Raw genomic sequence first — 15,978 nt, 5'->3', positions numbered from 1 at the left:
GAGCGGTTCCGAGAAGCCGTACGGTTTTCGGTATAATTACCGGAACTTTGTTTACGTATCGGCCCGTTTACCGTTGTAGCGTGGGTGTTGGGACAGCATATGTGTAAACAGCAATAAAACACGCCACCACCGCCGGCCCCCCGAGGATAGAGACGGGCCGCCTCCCTCGCGGAGGAAACACGCGAACGGGGGAGTTCCCCGGAGGGAAACGACGATGGGCGGAGCTGGACCATCCTCTGGACCGTACGTGTCAAATTAAAAACACCCTTCGTCAAAGAATCTCGCCCCCTCCCGCCCCTCTGACCGGCCACGAATCGCATTCAGAAGTCAGTTTCCGACGTAACGGAGCACGAACTGCTCCGGAATAGTTTTTGGTAACTCGGCTCCGTGTGAAACGTTCTAATGGGCACGATTTCCCTCGAATAATTTCTGGAGAGAATCCACGAACCCGTTCATTCTGACATTCGAACAATTCACTCGGTTTGGACACGTGTCTACGTATACACGAATTTTTATTTGTTTATTTGTCATTTCCTTTATAAATCTCTATTTCATGCGAAATTATTGAATTGTTTGTAACAACGGTAAAAGTGCAAAGAAAGGAAAGGAAAAGAAAAATCAAACTTGATTTCGATACATTTACTGATAATAACGTATATATAGGAATGAAATAATTGTCCTATTATTGGGTATTTCGGAAATGGAGGTCTAGTCTTTCGTCTATCATTCGTTGCTCGATACCCTCCTACCTAGACCATGAATTATCCCATAAAAATTCTTAAAGTATGGTTAAATTTGTATCTAAGTATATTGTAGTCTGTATAAAAGAAAAGGTAGTACAGCTTAGTCTCAGATTGGATGTGATTTCTGTGATCCTTGAGAACCGTCGAGAGCAACTTAAAGAAACGACATTTGTGAAATTGTGCAAGTGAAAACACCATTAACGGAAGCTTACAAAGGAACTTCTACCACTGGATGCTTGAGCTCGAGGATTTTGGAGAATTTCCAGGAATTCGTTGGACAGTATTTGAGTAGTATTACCATAAACTTTTCGTTGTAATCGTGAGAGTGTACAGAGTGACAATCCCTAGTTCTGGAAACATTTTTTTATCAACCGTCAGTTTTTCGTGCTTCTGATACAGCAGAGGGCATAAGGACACCAAAGGTAACCGAAACAACAAGAACCACATGCTCTGACCACCGTTCCAATGGAACCAACCACCAGCTACCAAGAGTACCCGTGCAACGTGTCCAAAAGCTATGGATGTGACCTACGAAGAAGCTACGAGTTCTGGACTCCAGACGAGATCTTCCCGACAATGTGCCCTTTACCGAGTTACTACAACCTGGTACCAGATATATTGACCTCGAGGAATCTGCCATTTTCGTGGAATCTTCCTCCGATGCGATACAAGCCGCAGCCACGATACGAGAAGCCACCGTATTCTTATATCGCTCTGATCGCCATGGCGATCAATTCGTCCCCTAAACAGAGGCTCACGTTGTCGGGAATCTATCGATTCATCATGGATCGGTTCCCCTACTACAGGTAGGGATAAACCGATATCAAGGTATCGATACTTTTACTCATAGCTTGTATCGAAAAAAAAGTATCGATATCTACTTAATTTGGGGATGTACGATATTCTAAAATCATCGATGTTTGTATCGATGTTGATATCGCTAACTAAATATTTCACTTGGATCAGTTCATTATCGATTGTTTACTATTATTCACTTGGATCGGTTCATCCCTGACTATAGGGAGAATCGTCAGGGATGGCAGAACAGCATAAGGCACAATCTCAGCTTGAACGATTGCTTCGTGAAGATACCGAGGGACAAGATCGTCGGGGAGGACAACGAGGAGGATCAGGCTGGAAAAGGTAGCTACTGGACCCTGGATCCGTCCGCCAGCGAGATGTTCGAGCATGGAAATTATAGGAGAAGGAGGATGAGGAAGCAACGAGGATTCGTGCAGGATAAACAGGAACCAAACCCCGGAACCGTCTCGGTAATTGAAGATGATAGGTATACAGGGTTTTCCATTTAAATCGACCCACTCGAATATCGCCAAAACTGTTGACGATGTTAAAAAATGTTTCAGATAAAAGTTAAATATTCGAGTGGGTCGACTTAAATGGAACACCCTGTATACAGTACTGTACACGCTACCGGCTAAATGCTTTGGACCAATCTATGATGCAACAGAAAAAAGAAGTTCCTTCGTTGAGCAGACAAATTTATGAAAATATAATAATCGCACAGAAAACATCATTATCTTCAAAACAGGGGAGCACTCTGTCATAAGATATGATCTGGACCGTTAATGCTGTAGCTGCAACCGAACGATTTAATCTATTAAACAGTGTAGTATTTTAATTTAGCTTGTACAGTTGATTCGGTGAATTAAATACAACGTTTAATCAGAATTAATTCAAATTCACATTACGCGATGTATAATTTGGTTCATTAGATCACGCGGAAACCAGGGCCCGACATGAAGGAACAAGGTGAGAAAAATGGCTATAAACTGATCGAGGCGAAAGATGATGATGAGGGTACGCAGATCAGGAAAATGAAATACACAGAGCCCCAAGGACACTGCGTAAAATCGATGATGTTCACTATCGAGAATATCCTACGGAAATCCACGCACGAATCTGCTGCTTAGCCATTCGCGTTCGATAAGTGGTGTTATCACGGTCACTTCATCTTTCGAAGGATCTGTTATTTTCCGGTATTGCTCGTTCAGTTCAGAGCACATTTTTAAATTAAAATAAAACAAGAAGCCTCCGTTAACGATCAAACGCGATTGCAAGGAATATAAATTTATTTTCACTTGAATGGTTCTCTTGACGCCTTTATTTTTTTTTCTTTTCAGAAATATGTTTTTATTTTTTATTTATACATTGAACGTCGGTGTATGAAGATCGAAATGCTACTTAACCATTATCCTACGGTATTATACAATATGTACAAAATTATAAATTAACTAACGCGCGTACAAGGAAGACATTTGTATATAAAAATTATTTCGGTGATCTTGTGCTGTTCGTCCAAAAGCTAAGAATGTCGAACGTTGATCAATTGTTTCTAAGTATAATTCCGTTTAATCGATTCAGTTTTCATTCGAGAATCTTCAAAATATGTAACTGATGATATTAAAGAAACAACAATAAATAGAGAATCACCGGTTTACTATATGTATATATATTAATACATAACAATATACATATATATACATATTTATGCATTTATATACATATATATTGATGTGCAACGGATCATTACCTGCACTGTAATTACAGTAAATATTTCATATGAATTACATATAATACTATTAAGTTTCATACGAATGTATAATACGGATCAGGTACCAGACAACGTTTTCTCTTAGCACCTTAATTATTAATTCATTTCTATACAAAAAAATCGCCTAGATCTGATCCGAGAAATATGGAACTTTACAAAATAACATTTAGATCTCTTTTAACATAGTGGGTATATATTGAATGTCACTGTCTCATAAAGACATAGAATGTTTCTTCATAAATGCATGGAGTTTCTTTGTACCTAAGAAATCCTACTAAGCAATTGGATTTTTTCTCATTAATTCTAAGTCGGAATCCATCATATCTTTTACGAGAGCCTGAAATGAAAACGTTCGTTACAGAGTTGACAACACGTGACCGGTGTAAGTGGAATTATTGACAAGTACCTCAAACGTAACTGTAGGTTTCCAACCTATTTTTTCCTTTGCTTTCGAAGCATCGCCCAAAAGGACATCCTACGTAAATGAAGAAAGTAAATGTTTGTTATTTATTACATAAGAAACTGGGGCATATAATATACTTTGTATGATACATGATTGATACTTACGACTTCTGTTGGACGAAAATATTTAGGATTCACTCTGACCAGTACCTGTCCTGTTTGTGCATCCTGTCCTGTCTCATTCACGCCTTCCCCTTGCCATTTAATTGTGCGACCTACATACTGAAATGCTGCTTCTACAAATTCCCTAACACTATGCGTTTCTCCTGTAGCTATCACATAATCGTCTGGTACTGGTTGTTGCAACATCAACCACATTGCCTAGGAAACATACAGAAATTTCTTGAAACTCCAGAGAATTTTTTTTGTATCACTGATTTATGTACCTATATTTTTTTACCTCAACATAATCTTTCGCATGTCCCCAATCACGCTTAGCGTCTAGATTTCCCAGTTCGACGACATCTTGCAAACCCAATTGTATTTTTGCTATCGACCTAGTCACTTTTCTGGTAACAAAATTCTCTCCCCTGCGAGGACTTTCGTGATTAAATAATATACCATTGCACGCAAACATGTTATACGCTTCTCTGTAATTTACCACTATCCAAAAGCTGTATAATTTTGCACACGCTGAAATTTAACAGACTCTAGTCACTTGATATCGAAAGTAATCCCAATGAAATTAAAAATAATATAAAATTAAATAGTCACCATATGGAGAACGTGGGTAAAATGGTGTTTTCTCCGTCTGTGGTACTTCCACCACTCTGCCATAAAGCTCAGACGTGGATGCATGATAAAATTTCACAGATTTTTCTAAACCACAGGTACGTATCGCGTCTAGCAACCTAACTGTTCCTACTGCATCCACCTCTGCAGTATATTCGCTCACTTCAAAGCTCACCTATAAAATCATTACTATTATAATAATAAAAAAGAACTAATTAATCATGTATGAATTAAAAGTTGAAGCTGGGATACGTACCATAACATGACTTTGAGCAGCTAGATTATAAATTTCTGTTGGCTGTACAGAACTAATTACTTTAACTAAACTACTAGAATCTGTCATATCTCCATAGTGCAATTTCATTTTACCCTGGCGATGGCATTTTGGATCTGCATAAAGATGTTGAATGCGGGCTGTATTAAACGAACTAGCCCGCCTAATAATTCCGTGCACATCGTAACCTTTTTCTAATAAAAATTCGGCTAAATAGGAACCATCCTAAAAATACAAATAGTATAAATAATTTGATTCTTACATAGTACATACAGAGTTATATTCATTGAAATACTTCTGTCCACGTGGCAATGATGATTTATATTGCTCCGAACATTAATGAAACATATCAACAAAGTATGAACTGTCAACCTTACTTGTCCGGTAATACCCGTAATTAATGCAACGCGTCTCTGATCACCGGTTGCCATTTCAAGAAACAGTAGAAAAAAATTTCTTTTCTTCGTTATATTCCTTTGGTAGTTGCCAGGTGGTTCGATGATTGTTACACCTGATAAGGTAACACTTTTTCCAGTTCACTGGTTTATCAGACATTCGTACCATTCGTACCCTCCTAATCACTCCTAATTCGTGACTTCACACGCACGCCGCTCGGATGAAGTGTGATAACCACAATCGATACATGTAAATACGAGTACATTACTCGATACTTTTGGTATCGATACCTGCGGTTGTGAACAAAAGTACTCGTATCGAATGGTGAGTATCGACCTGTGTAATAGCACCGACTAGGTATAGAATAGACCTATCATCCAATGCTTTTTTCTGTCCCACGTTCATAGGGCTCCGTAGCCCTGTTACCATTTTAGAAGATTTTTTCAAGAAAAAGTAGTTATTAGTAAAAGTATTGATACCTTGGTGGTATCGATTCAACCCTACCCACAGACCAATTTTTCATTATGTGTCAAAAACATAACATATTAATGAAAAACGCTTTCACGAAATAAGCTAATACGCTTAGAAAACATACAGGCGGCATTACACATACTACTAAATAACATTACGAAGGGTTTTAACCGCTGCGTTAAGGTGTGCGTAAGGTGACCAATCACTTGCGTCGGAGTAAGTCGCGTTTGTATGTGTGTGAAAATTGTTATTTTGCATTGCCATCTTTGCCGCAAAGTGTAGTGTCATTCAAGGGAGACGGTGTTGAGTTTGTGATTTGTAAAGAGAAATTTAAGAAAAATGGCTTTGTTTGCCGAAAATCCGGGTCGATCGTTGCCTGATTATGAAACAGGAGCAACCAAAATGAAGAGTTTTAGTCCATACGCCGATAATGGAGGGTAAATTTCAAATATAACCTGAATACCTTTCAGAGTAACGTATAACAATACAAAGAAATTTATACATATTACTCTTGTACACACGTTGTAACACTTTTAGTTAACAAGGGGATGTTGTTTCATAAATATTGCGAATATTGAAGTTTTCGAAAATTGCTTTTTTGTATTGTAGGAGTGTCATAGCCCTCGCGGGAGACGATTTTTGTGTAATAGCAGCGGACACGCGTCTTAGTGCGGGCTTCTCTATTTACACGCGAGAACAGCAGAAGTTGTTCCCACTGTCGAAGACCACTATTTTGGGATGTTCTGGCTGTTGGTGTGATACACTTACTTTAACTCGTCTTTTGACCGCTCGCATGCAGGTAAATTTTGAGTATATTTATCATCACCAAAGTGAATCCTACACATTATAGAATAACTATTGCATTACTGTGTAATTTTTATACTCGGAAGTTATAGAACTATATGTATTATACAATATACATTGTTTCTCCTATTGAAGATGTACAAACATGAACATCAAAAGGAAATGACAACACCAGCAGTAGCACAGATGTTATCAACTATGTTATATTATAAACGCTTTTTTCCATATTATGTTAGTAATATCATTGGTGGAATAAATAATGAAGGTAAAGGTTGCGTCTATAGTTATGATCCAATTGGACATTGTGAAGTAACAAAATATAGAGCAGGTGGCTCTGCTGGCGCACTTTTACAGCCTCTTCTTGATAATCAGGTATACAAAATATAATTTCGTAAATGAATGTTTCAGTACTTTTATTATAGCTTATTTACTGTATTATGTATCTCTCAGGTTGGATATAAAAATCAGGAAGGTGTTGAAGTTACTCCTTTAACTGAAGAGAAAGCTATTTCAATAATAAAAGACGTTTTCATTTCGGCTGCAGAAAGAGACATTTATACAGGTGATTCTATAAGCATCAAAATCGTAACAAAAGATGGTGTAAAGGATTCCAGTTTCGCGTTGAGAAGAGATTAATTAAATGGGGTGAAAATACTGTATTGCCAGGTTTATCTACGAATAAAAATAATTTCAAACGGTATAATTAATGTTTATTCATTAGTTTCTTTTATATACAGCCTACTGTGATGTATGATGAAATATTGCTTTATAAATTAGTATTTCACTCTATGCACGTACGTTTGATGTATGATGCTTATGAGTGTGTATGCATATATAAAAATGCTATTTATTAACAATGAAAAGATTAGTTCACTGATCCATATACATAGCAACAATCTTGTACCATTAATTCTGTCAGTACATTTCCATTTATCCTACACAAATGAAACTTCAAAAAGATGAAATAAGAAATCTGTTTTATAGAATCAGTGGTGTGTATTTAAAAATATAACAAAATGGCGTATAAAGATAAATTAACAGTTTTATTCGGAGGTCTGGTGTTAGATGCATATGATTTTCTTTAAATTAAATAGAAACGTACTTCTTGTATTTTATACACGAAAATATATCGTAATTATCTATTTTACAATACACGGGAATATATTTAATAAAATAATATTTTATTTTAAAGTATGTAATAAAGTAACCAAAGGTGAACAGAGTGGGTGTAGTAGTTGCTCTCAATCCTACAATTTTTCTTTGCAGTTCTGTTTAGGGAACAAAGTATCAGGGCAGAAAGTCAAAATTTTTCCCCCGAGATTCACTTCTTAGTCCCGGGGGCTGTTAACTGTTTACCACGATCTTTTCCACGTAATTTTATTCCTAGCACTCTTTCGATTTTACCAATCACCATCTGATTTGGGATACCACGGCCTGCTTCGTAGTCATTAATGACTTGTGCCTTTTCGTTTACTTTCTGTAAAATGATTAAGATAGATGAACATCATGCGTACAAAAACATACAGGTTATGCAAACACATAACAATGTTTATACCGTTGCGAGATCTTTTTGTGACATTCCTTTATTTTGTCGACCTTGTTGAATTAATTTACCAAGGTCAAGTGGGATTTTATCATGTTTCAGTTCTTCAGTTTCTCTGTCTAATTTAGCGGTGTTTTTAGTCGTAACATGTTGTCTGTTTGCTCCTCCACCCCCTAAGGAAAATGTATATTTTTACTTTCAGCTCCTTTTTTTATTTTCATATGAAACATGCACTCTCCTTTCTATCTTTTATATTGCACCGTATTATTTGCTATCTTTGTATACACAATGTTGCACAAAATGTCATTGCTATCTCTGTAATATTTTGTACACACACAAGGTCCGCAAAACGTATTACTATTCCCACGCAACGAGGACTTTTTTTTTGTAACTCTGAAAAGGCATGTCGGTTCTTTCGAAGATATTGTACCTACATTTTGCTTGTGTTTCAATCGCAACACCTTGACGACGTGCAGCATTCACCGCCTGTAAATAAACACAATTACACAATCGTGCAAGCAACGGGTTCCCAACGAAATGCATCGAAATTTCGGTCGAATAACATTACCTGCTCCGATTTAAGTACCGAAGCCTTCGGGGGACGTTTACGAAGAGTAATTGGAGCAGTGTCCCAGTCTGACATGCTGAAAAAATCTGATATAACGGCAGCACTCGGGAATTCTATTATCGACGTTAAACGTAATATATGTAACTACTGTGCGGTATTGTACTTGCTTCGAATCTTCCAGCAAGTTCTCTCTACGTTCCAAAAAGCACGATCTAACGTACGCTCCTAAAATCGACCCGCATCGAAATTGTCCAATTCTTACATGTGCACTCCTAAACGTGTTGCTCGAATCTGCCACTCAATTACAACCGTATAAATATTCACTTCGATTCTATTAAATGTCAGTACGTCTTTTTGTTTTTTGTTTTCCTATATAAAACAACTTACTACATGTGGATACAATCGCGAGCTTTTATTCATTTCGTTTTTATTCGATTCTTCCTTTCCTACGACCGCTACATTTGAATTTCTGAGTATAGTACGAGTAAATATTCACGCATAAACATTTTTCGATACGGAATTTGAAATAGGAATGCCTTTGATATTAAATAATAATGTTGTAATGTAAAAGTTACTTTAGTAGATTTAATGAACTTTCACAGCAAATATATTTTATCAATAATAATCGAATTGTATGTGACAAAAAATATTCGGAAAATGTTACACTTTAATAAAATCGGAAAAAAAATAAATGACACGATTTTAAAACAAAAACAGGCAGCACTATTAGTATTTGATAGCACAAGAATCATCTGCTCACATTTCTTCACAGAATGAATGCTCGTCCATTTTTTTTTTCTGTGAAAACAGAATTGAAAAGACCAAAATTATATATCTAGAGCATGAACTTAATCAATGACTAATCTAGCAGACCGAATTTTTCTAATCTATTCTACTCATATTCCACGATAGTGCCGCCAATCGTAGCGGTTGTTTGCTTATGTTGGCCAATGTTGGCTTATGTCATGTAAATGTGGTAACCGTTAAGTCGCTGTTTTCATTGTATTTTCCATTGGTATTTCAAAACGCAGTCTCATTCGAAGAATTTTAAACAAATGCGAAATGTCTTTGATTAGTACACTCTGGAAATGTACATTTAGCCCTCGGCTTTTTAAAGTTTATGAAATAACGTGGACCGGTCAATTAGTTGACGTAAGTACGAAACATTCCACGAAATTCGTACAACCAATTGTATTGTAGGTTAATCTGTTTAATTTATTTCAGAAGTCGTATGAACCTAAAGTCTTGGAACGATGGGGCGATCAAATTGTAATTTGCGTAAGTATTTTTAATGAACACGAAAAATCTCAATCGTGTTAAATATCGCTTAACATTAAACCGGTTAAATCACCTATTGACTTGTTTCAAAGCATCAATTGTGTTATTATTTCCAAGGGAATTTTAGTAACACGAAAATTCTATTTTTCTGGAACTTTATAGGTCTGTAGAAGACCTCAATGAAACTCGAATTTTTTCGGTTACCAAATCTCTGTTGTTAGACCCTTAATGTGTATGGAAGAAATAATATCACATTTTAATTCTATTAAATTCATTTCTTTTCAGTTTGCAGCAATTTGGTCAATAAGCCTATATACAATACCACTAGTTGCCACTTTTTTTTATCAGCGCAGTAATCCTTTATTAGACAATGTTTATCTGCTGTGTAAAGTTGTGGCTGGTGCAGGTATAATTTTAATCGCATCGTTGGCAGCACGTGGTTGTTCCAGAGCTAATAATCCAGTATACTTAAAATTTTTAAAAACATTACACGATGCAACTGCGCATTACAATGCAGAAACAAAGCAGGAACTTCAGAAGTACGAATTTGAATTCTGGGCATGGCCTGTAGATTTTAAAGCTGCAATTGCAGAGGGGTAAATTCTTCTGTTTATTACAATAACAATGAAATAAAACTCTCCTGTATTTTAATGAATCTATGTTTGCAGGGATAAGGCACATGAGAAACTAACTTTAGAAAAAATTGCAACTTCTAGCGGTCGCATAAAAAGGCAAACAAATAAAGACTTTCTAATCACATTGCCTTGTAAATTATTGGCATATATTGTAGCTCACACGTTTGCTATGAAGATGATATATCCTGGAAGTGCATCGATTATTAACTGGGCATTTCGTAAGTTATACATGTGTTATAGATATTTTAAGTTATATCACTATTTAATAATATTATACATTGGTATTGTAGGTTCTACACTTTTGAAAGGACGAATCAGTTTGATAAAACAAGGCGGAGAAAGATACAAACTATTGACCACAGATGGCAATGAAATTGACACTATGTTCATTGACCGACGAAACAAGTAATGTAAACACTTATAGCTTCTTTTTCACGGTTTCATCGTGCAATAAATTATTTTTAAGTAACTTGTTTTTATTGTTCTAGAACAACAAATGGAAACATATTAGTAATTACATGCGAAGGGAACTGTGGTTTTTACGAGAGCGGTATTATATCGACTCCGTTAAAAAAAAGATATTCCGTATTAGGATGGAATCATCCAGGTTACGGTAGCAGTACTGTAAGTATTATTTTTCCCACTAAACTGTTAGCGACGCATTTATGATAATGCTCCGATGAGAAGAATTGCTGTTACTCTTATATGCCAGTTTCGCAAAGATGAAATTTTGCCAATGTTGCAGTTAATATCAGTCGTATATGTGTATTAAATATAATTGAAGTAACGGCAAGACTTCTCCTTCGGCCAAACTATGATTATAAAACTGTAACAGTAAGACATGAAAATGACTACAAAGGGTGCCCCGTATCCTCTCCAAGAAGAAAATGCTATCGATTGTGTAATGCGTTTTGCAATCGAACACTTAAGGTTTACCGAGGAACAAATAATCCTTTACGGCTGGAGTATTGGTGGATACACTGCTACTTGGGCGGCGATGAACTACCCTTCCGTTCGAAGTCTAGTAAGAGCTCGTACAATTTTCATTCTTATACAATTACTTTACAAATCAATGTCAGCTATAATAATATTATTATATTAAGTGTTTCTGAGATAAAATCATTTTAAATTATAGCAGTGTGTGTTCTAGGTATTGGATGCAACATTCGATGATGTACTTCCGTTAGCCATTATGACCATGTCCTCGTCGTTAGAGGGTTTAGTGCGGAATATTATCAGGGACTATTTTAATCTACATATAGCAGAGCAGTTGAACAGGTGCGCAACAGTGTTTCATTAAAACATATTTATACAATCGTATGAACAATCATCCGGTTCTTTTCGTAGATACAATGGACCTGTGTTACTTATACGAAGAACAGAAGACGAAGTGGTATGCATACCTAGTAATACATTAGCAGGAAATCGTGGTAACATGTTGCTTACGAAAGTCTTGATAAGACGTTATCCCCACCTTTTCTTGGAGAATTCGGAATGCGGGGCTCTTTTAACGAGATTTTTGTCTGCTGATGTTTCTACTAGAAGTAAGAGAAATTTAATTAAGATGTTTATATTTCTGAATTATTTTCTTTTAATATTACAATGCAACGATGCATTTAAATTCGTTTCAGAATCGATAATCGAAACGGTACAGGTTGATGAAAAGCAGTGTCCAGAATTAATCGCGAAAGACATAGAAAAAACTGGTGGGATTGTAAATTATCCTTCTACGCTCGGGCAGGGCTTCGATTCGAAAACAAAACAACAGCTGATCCTATTTCTTGTATGTATTACGTATGTGAAAACATTGAATTCTTATCGGTATTTGTACACTTTATACATTTATATTATTTTAGGCAACAGTATACATGAAAGATCAGCCATCGACACACTGTATGCCATTGGCCGTGGATTTATTTAATCCAGGATGGGATCCAGCATCTACGGTAACCGTAAAATAATAAAAGTTCGGTGATATTATAATTAACTAATTATCAGGAACTTTGTTCGAAGTTCATATTTTGACATTAGGTGATACTTTCGGGAGTCATAATAATAGAGGAATCAAGGTTTTAAATTAAGTAATAAATGGATTTATTTACACTGTTTTTTAAAACACATAATAAATACTCGCGGAACTCTCACAAAATTTTCAATGCATTCAACCTTGATTTTACCGGTAAGAGTTATTTATCGTGTAATGAATTCAAGACTATCTTTCAAACTACAAATTTACGGGTATAATAGTTTTTTATATTTCCTTTGAAGCTCTAGTCCAATTTTGATACGTGTGATGTAAAATTTGTATACATTCAGTGATGGAAAAGATACGTGCGACGATGTAACGATACGTTTATATTGTAAACAATTTTTAGAAAAAGTCATTGCAATAAATGTGGAATTCGATGGTATATTAATAGATTTTTATTTTTCGAAAACTTGTAACTAATTCGAGTCTAGGAATTTGTAGATGTTTTGTGAAAAATTGTTACGAAATGCAAGATTCGCACTGAACACTTAACGATTAATGATTTGTATACATCACACTATACATAATTATTTTTCATTGTAAGGCTGTATAAGATCACATGTGTTCTAGAAGTTTCAAAATATTTAAACAATAAATAGATACATCTTATATCAATGTTCAGCAAGCAAATGTACACGTAAATTTTAAGATCTATTACGTTGAATACGATTTAGAGCAGCTTTAAGCGAATTCTTCGTTTCCTGACACGAATCTGTATTCTTTCTGTTACTGGTCAAATCTAAGAAAAAGTTTAACGTAGTTCGTGTGTCTTCTAAAAAGTAGTCCTTGTGAATTATTTGTTCTAACGCTTTAAAACAACCTTCTAAATCCCAATCAATTTTTTGATTGTGCTTATCTTCGCTCTGAAATGAACGGTGTGTTACATTTTTAATTTGTACAGTACCGACAGATTTGTGAATTAATTCTGCACAGATACTCACTTTAATTAAACCTAAGTTGACTAGTAGGGCATGAGTCAAAATGGCTGTCTTGTTAGTTTCGACTGCATAAGAGCATAACTCCGAATACAATGCATTTGTAATAAGTTGAGCTTTTAAACTAACAATAGTGTCAGTCGAATATAGCGACGACACTTTCATAACTATTCTTGTAAGCTCTTCGATGAATTTCTGTGTGTGAGATGTATTCGCGTTGTTTGATAATTCCTAAAATAGAGAACGAGATACGTTCTTGAGAATTATGGAATGCTATTAGACGGCTGAAATATTATATCTACTCACTTTGGCATGGTTTATAAAGTCTATTACAAAGTCACCTTGTAGTGACAATAAATTGTCAGATGTTGGTAATTTTAAAAATTGTTCTACAGTCACTTTTGATACTGCGATATTGTCTGGTGTTGTGTTACCATTTTCAACTGTATCTTCATTTTCAACTATATCTTCATTTTCATCATCATAATCATTACTATCACCTTCGCCGTCATCATCGCTATCATCATCATTATTATCGCCGTCTTCGTTTTCTTTACTTTCGCTTTCACTGTTCTCTTCTATGCCTTCGTCACTATCGTCTGCATCACCTTCATCATCTTCCATGCTCAATGTCCCAATTCTTTCAGAAACAGTAAGCGATTTTTGCAGTATGTCGCGTCCTTCTTTGCCAAAAGCATTTCCGTCCAATTGTAGAGTTGTCAGCTGCTCTTTATCAGCCATTGCAACAGCTATTGGATGTGCACCATTCTTACGGATTTCATTGAAACTTAAATTCACTTTCTGAAGCGAAGGATGGTTACCCTCAATTCCCAGTGCCCTTGCAAGGACAATACTACCTTGCGTTTTGAGTAAACAATCTCCTAAATTGAGTTCTTCCAAATTTCCAAAATTCGGTAATGCTTTTGCAAGAGCCTTAGCTCCTTTTATCCCAACTGTATTATCATTGAGATCTAAGATCCTCAATCCTGGATTGGCAGACAATCCATTTGCAAGGGCCGTTATACCTTGGTAGTAAATACCATTCTGAGGCATCACAACTTCTTCTAAACTAGTCAATTTCTGGAAAACTGATGCCAGTGCAGTTGCACCCTCGTTTTCTAGCCTGTTCCTCCCTGCTACAAATACTTTCAATGCTAATGGAGATGTTCCTGCAGAAAGAAAAATAAATAAATTAACTATACTCATAAATTTAAAAATGATCAAATTAATAGAAAAAGACCTGACCTGTTTTAGAGCTATTTTCATAGCAATTGGACAATGCTTTTGCCAACATCTTGCCACCTGATATTCCAAGTCCATTGTTATTCAATCTTAACTCCTGGAGAGTATAACATGTACTGGAGGTCAAGAAATTAGCCAATCCTTCTACACCGATCGGGCCGAAAGCATTATCACTTAAGTCTAATTCTACAAGACATGTACCAGCAGCACATAGACTACTGCCAAGATATTGAATGGCTTTCGGTATTTCTGTTTTCAAACGACCAGTAAACATATCTTTCCAAAGAGCACGTTTCAGGAAAGAACCTTTCTCCTCTAATGCTTGAGCTATAGCTTTAGCAGCAAGTGGTCCCAATGTGTTACCTTCTAAATCCAGAAACTCCAGCTTGATACATTCTCGTATCGCTTTAACCACTTCCGATGCTATTAAATGACAAAAGGAGTCGATGTTGAATTTATATAACCTGACAAACGTTTGCACTGATATGCAGAATCTTCTAAACGTACTCAACAACGCGACAAAAAAACACAATATTAAGTGTCACAAATCTTTAAAAAGTACTCACCATCTTCTTCAGTATTGAGCTTCAGCGATTTATGTGCGAAAGAAACGCCGGTACTGGTAGCAATTTGAGTAATATCTTTCAATTGACTTCCAAGTTCGCTTAAATTAAATGAAGCCATACTTGGGTCCATTTGCACTTAACCACACTGTGTAACGATAACTATTTTCTTGATATATCTTTAACGATTGTAATCTTGAAAAATGATGTATAAGACAACTATCACCTACACTTATTCATACTGTTTGCACGACAAAAGCGCGTCACGCACGCGTTAACGTACGCGGGAGAAGTCTACCAACTTGAGAAAGAAATGAATATCAATTTTTTCATTACGTGTGTTTTTCATTAACATGTAAATTTGACCTGTATCATTCTATATTATCTATAATAATCTATATAATTATGTATCTCCTATGTTTTCTTATGAATGCTGTGTCATTTTGTATTCTATTTAATCGAAACGATTTAAGATTTTAGCTCTCGTTAAAAATTGTACTTTGGAGTTACCATTCTATAGATTTTTGCGTCACGTTAAAAAGAAATAAGATAGACGTTCCTTTTTTACGACAGTCACAAAAAAATATGAGCATGAATATTAATCAATAAATCACGATGAAAGAATTTTTGTGTTCTCTAACGATTTGAACTAAAAGATCTTCTATGAAATAAAGAATTCTGCAGGAGAAAATACAAATAACGGAATTGTTTTTTGTTTCTCATGCAAAAAT

The 15,978-nt window shown here is 35.7% G+C and overlaps 6 protein-coding genes across 7 annotated transcripts; 3 read left to right on the top strand and 3 right to left on the bottom strand.

Annotated features, from left to right (window-relative positions):
- Window positions 1-1,208: 1,208 nt before the first annotated feature.
- LOC107191688 (fork head domain-containing protein FD2) lies at window positions 1,209-2,674 on the top strand. Its single transcript, XM_015580790.1, has 4 exons — window positions 1,209-1,549; window positions 1,765-1,992; window positions 2,202-2,259; window positions 2,501-2,674. The coding sequence occupies exons 1-4, from the start codon at window positions 1,209-1,211 to the stop codon at window positions 2,672-2,674; spliced, it is 801 nt and encodes a 266-aa protein (XP_015436276.1).
- A 768-nt stretch (window positions 2,675-3,442) lies between these two features.
- On the bottom strand, window positions 3,443-5,358 carry LOC107193346 (GDP-mannose 4,6 dehydratase). The gene is made up of 7 exons (XM_015582754.1): window positions 5,161-5,358; window positions 4,766-5,008; window positions 4,492-4,684; window positions 4,178-4,410; window positions 3,883-4,098; window positions 3,722-3,790; window positions 3,443-3,652 (listed from the first exon to the last, which is right to left on the bottom strand). The coding sequence occupies exons 1-7, from the start codon at window positions 5,212-5,214 to the stop codon at window positions 3,590-3,592; spliced, it is 1,071 nt and encodes a 356-aa protein (XP_015438240.1). The 5' UTR covers window positions 5,215-5,358; the 3' UTR covers window positions 3,443-3,589.
- Window positions 5,359-5,695: 337 nt separating this feature from the next.
- On the top strand, window positions 5,696-7,146 carry LOC107193348 (proteasome subunit beta type-1). Its single transcript, XM_015582755.1, has 4 exons — window positions 5,696-6,087; window positions 6,260-6,449; window positions 6,590-6,826; window positions 6,905-7,146. The coding sequence occupies exons 1-4, from the start codon at window positions 5,990-5,992 to the stop codon at window positions 7,088-7,090; spliced, it is 711 nt and encodes a 236-aa protein (XP_015438241.1). The 5' UTR covers window positions 5,696-5,989; the 3' UTR covers window positions 7,091-7,146.
- A 470-nt stretch (window positions 7,147-7,616) lies between these two features.
- Window positions 7,617-8,795, bottom strand: LOC107193349 (endothelial differentiation-related factor 1 homolog). Its single transcript, XM_015582756.1, has 4 exons — window positions 8,566-8,795; window positions 8,432-8,483; window positions 8,010-8,170; window positions 7,617-7,931 (listed from the first exon to the last, which is right to left on the bottom strand). The coding sequence occupies exons 1-4, from the start codon at window positions 8,638-8,640 to the stop codon at window positions 7,776-7,778; spliced, it is 444 nt and encodes a 147-aa protein (XP_015438242.1). The 5' UTR covers window positions 8,641-8,795; the 3' UTR covers window positions 7,617-7,775.
- A 765-nt stretch (window positions 8,796-9,560) lies between these two features.
- LOC107193345 (abhydrolase domain-containing protein 16A) lies at window positions 9,561-12,607 on the top strand. Of its 2 annotated transcripts, XM_015582753.1 has the most exons (11): window positions 9,561-9,717; window positions 9,790-9,843; window positions 10,129-10,439; window positions 10,512-10,696; window positions 10,769-10,883; window positions 10,967-11,102; window positions 11,338-11,502; window positions 11,629-11,756; window positions 11,826-12,022; window positions 12,110-12,261; window positions 12,335-12,607. In XM_015582753.1, exons 1-11 carry the CDS (start codon window positions 9,628-9,630, stop codon window positions 12,437-12,439), a joined length of 1,638 nt encoding a protein of 545 aa, XP_015438239.1. In that variant the 5' UTR covers window positions 9,561-9,627; the 3' UTR covers window positions 12,440-12,607. The 2 variants fall into 2 exon arrangements, with proteins under 2 accessions (XP_015438239.1, XP_015438238.1); XM_015582752.1 differs by having other exon boundaries at window positions 12,110-12,450.
- A 92-nt stretch (window positions 12,608-12,699) lies between these two features.
- Window positions 12,700-15,506, bottom strand: LOC107193344 (ran GTPase-activating protein 1). Its single transcript, XM_015582751.1, has 5 exons — window positions 15,251-15,506; window positions 14,688-15,107; window positions 13,749-14,611; window positions 13,449-13,673; window positions 12,700-13,370 (listed from the first exon to the last, which is right to left on the bottom strand). The coding sequence occupies exons 1-5, from the start codon at window positions 15,378-15,380 to the stop codon at window positions 13,152-13,154; spliced, it is 1,857 nt and encodes a 618-aa protein (XP_015438237.1). The 5' UTR covers window positions 15,381-15,506; the 3' UTR covers window positions 12,700-13,151.
- Window positions 15,507-15,978: the final 472 nt, after the last annotated feature.

This window comes from Dufourea novaeangliae, unplaced genomic scaffold (assembly GCF_001272555.1).
Source record: "Dufourea novaeangliae isolate 0120121106 unplaced genomic scaffold, ASM127255v1 scaffold7, whole genome shotgun sequence".
NCBI lineage: Eukaryota > Metazoa > Arthropoda > Insecta > Hymenoptera > Halictidae > Dufourea > Dufourea novaeangliae.
Note: the sequence above shows the minus strand (reverse complement) of the source record. Positions and strands in the feature narration are given on the sequence as shown.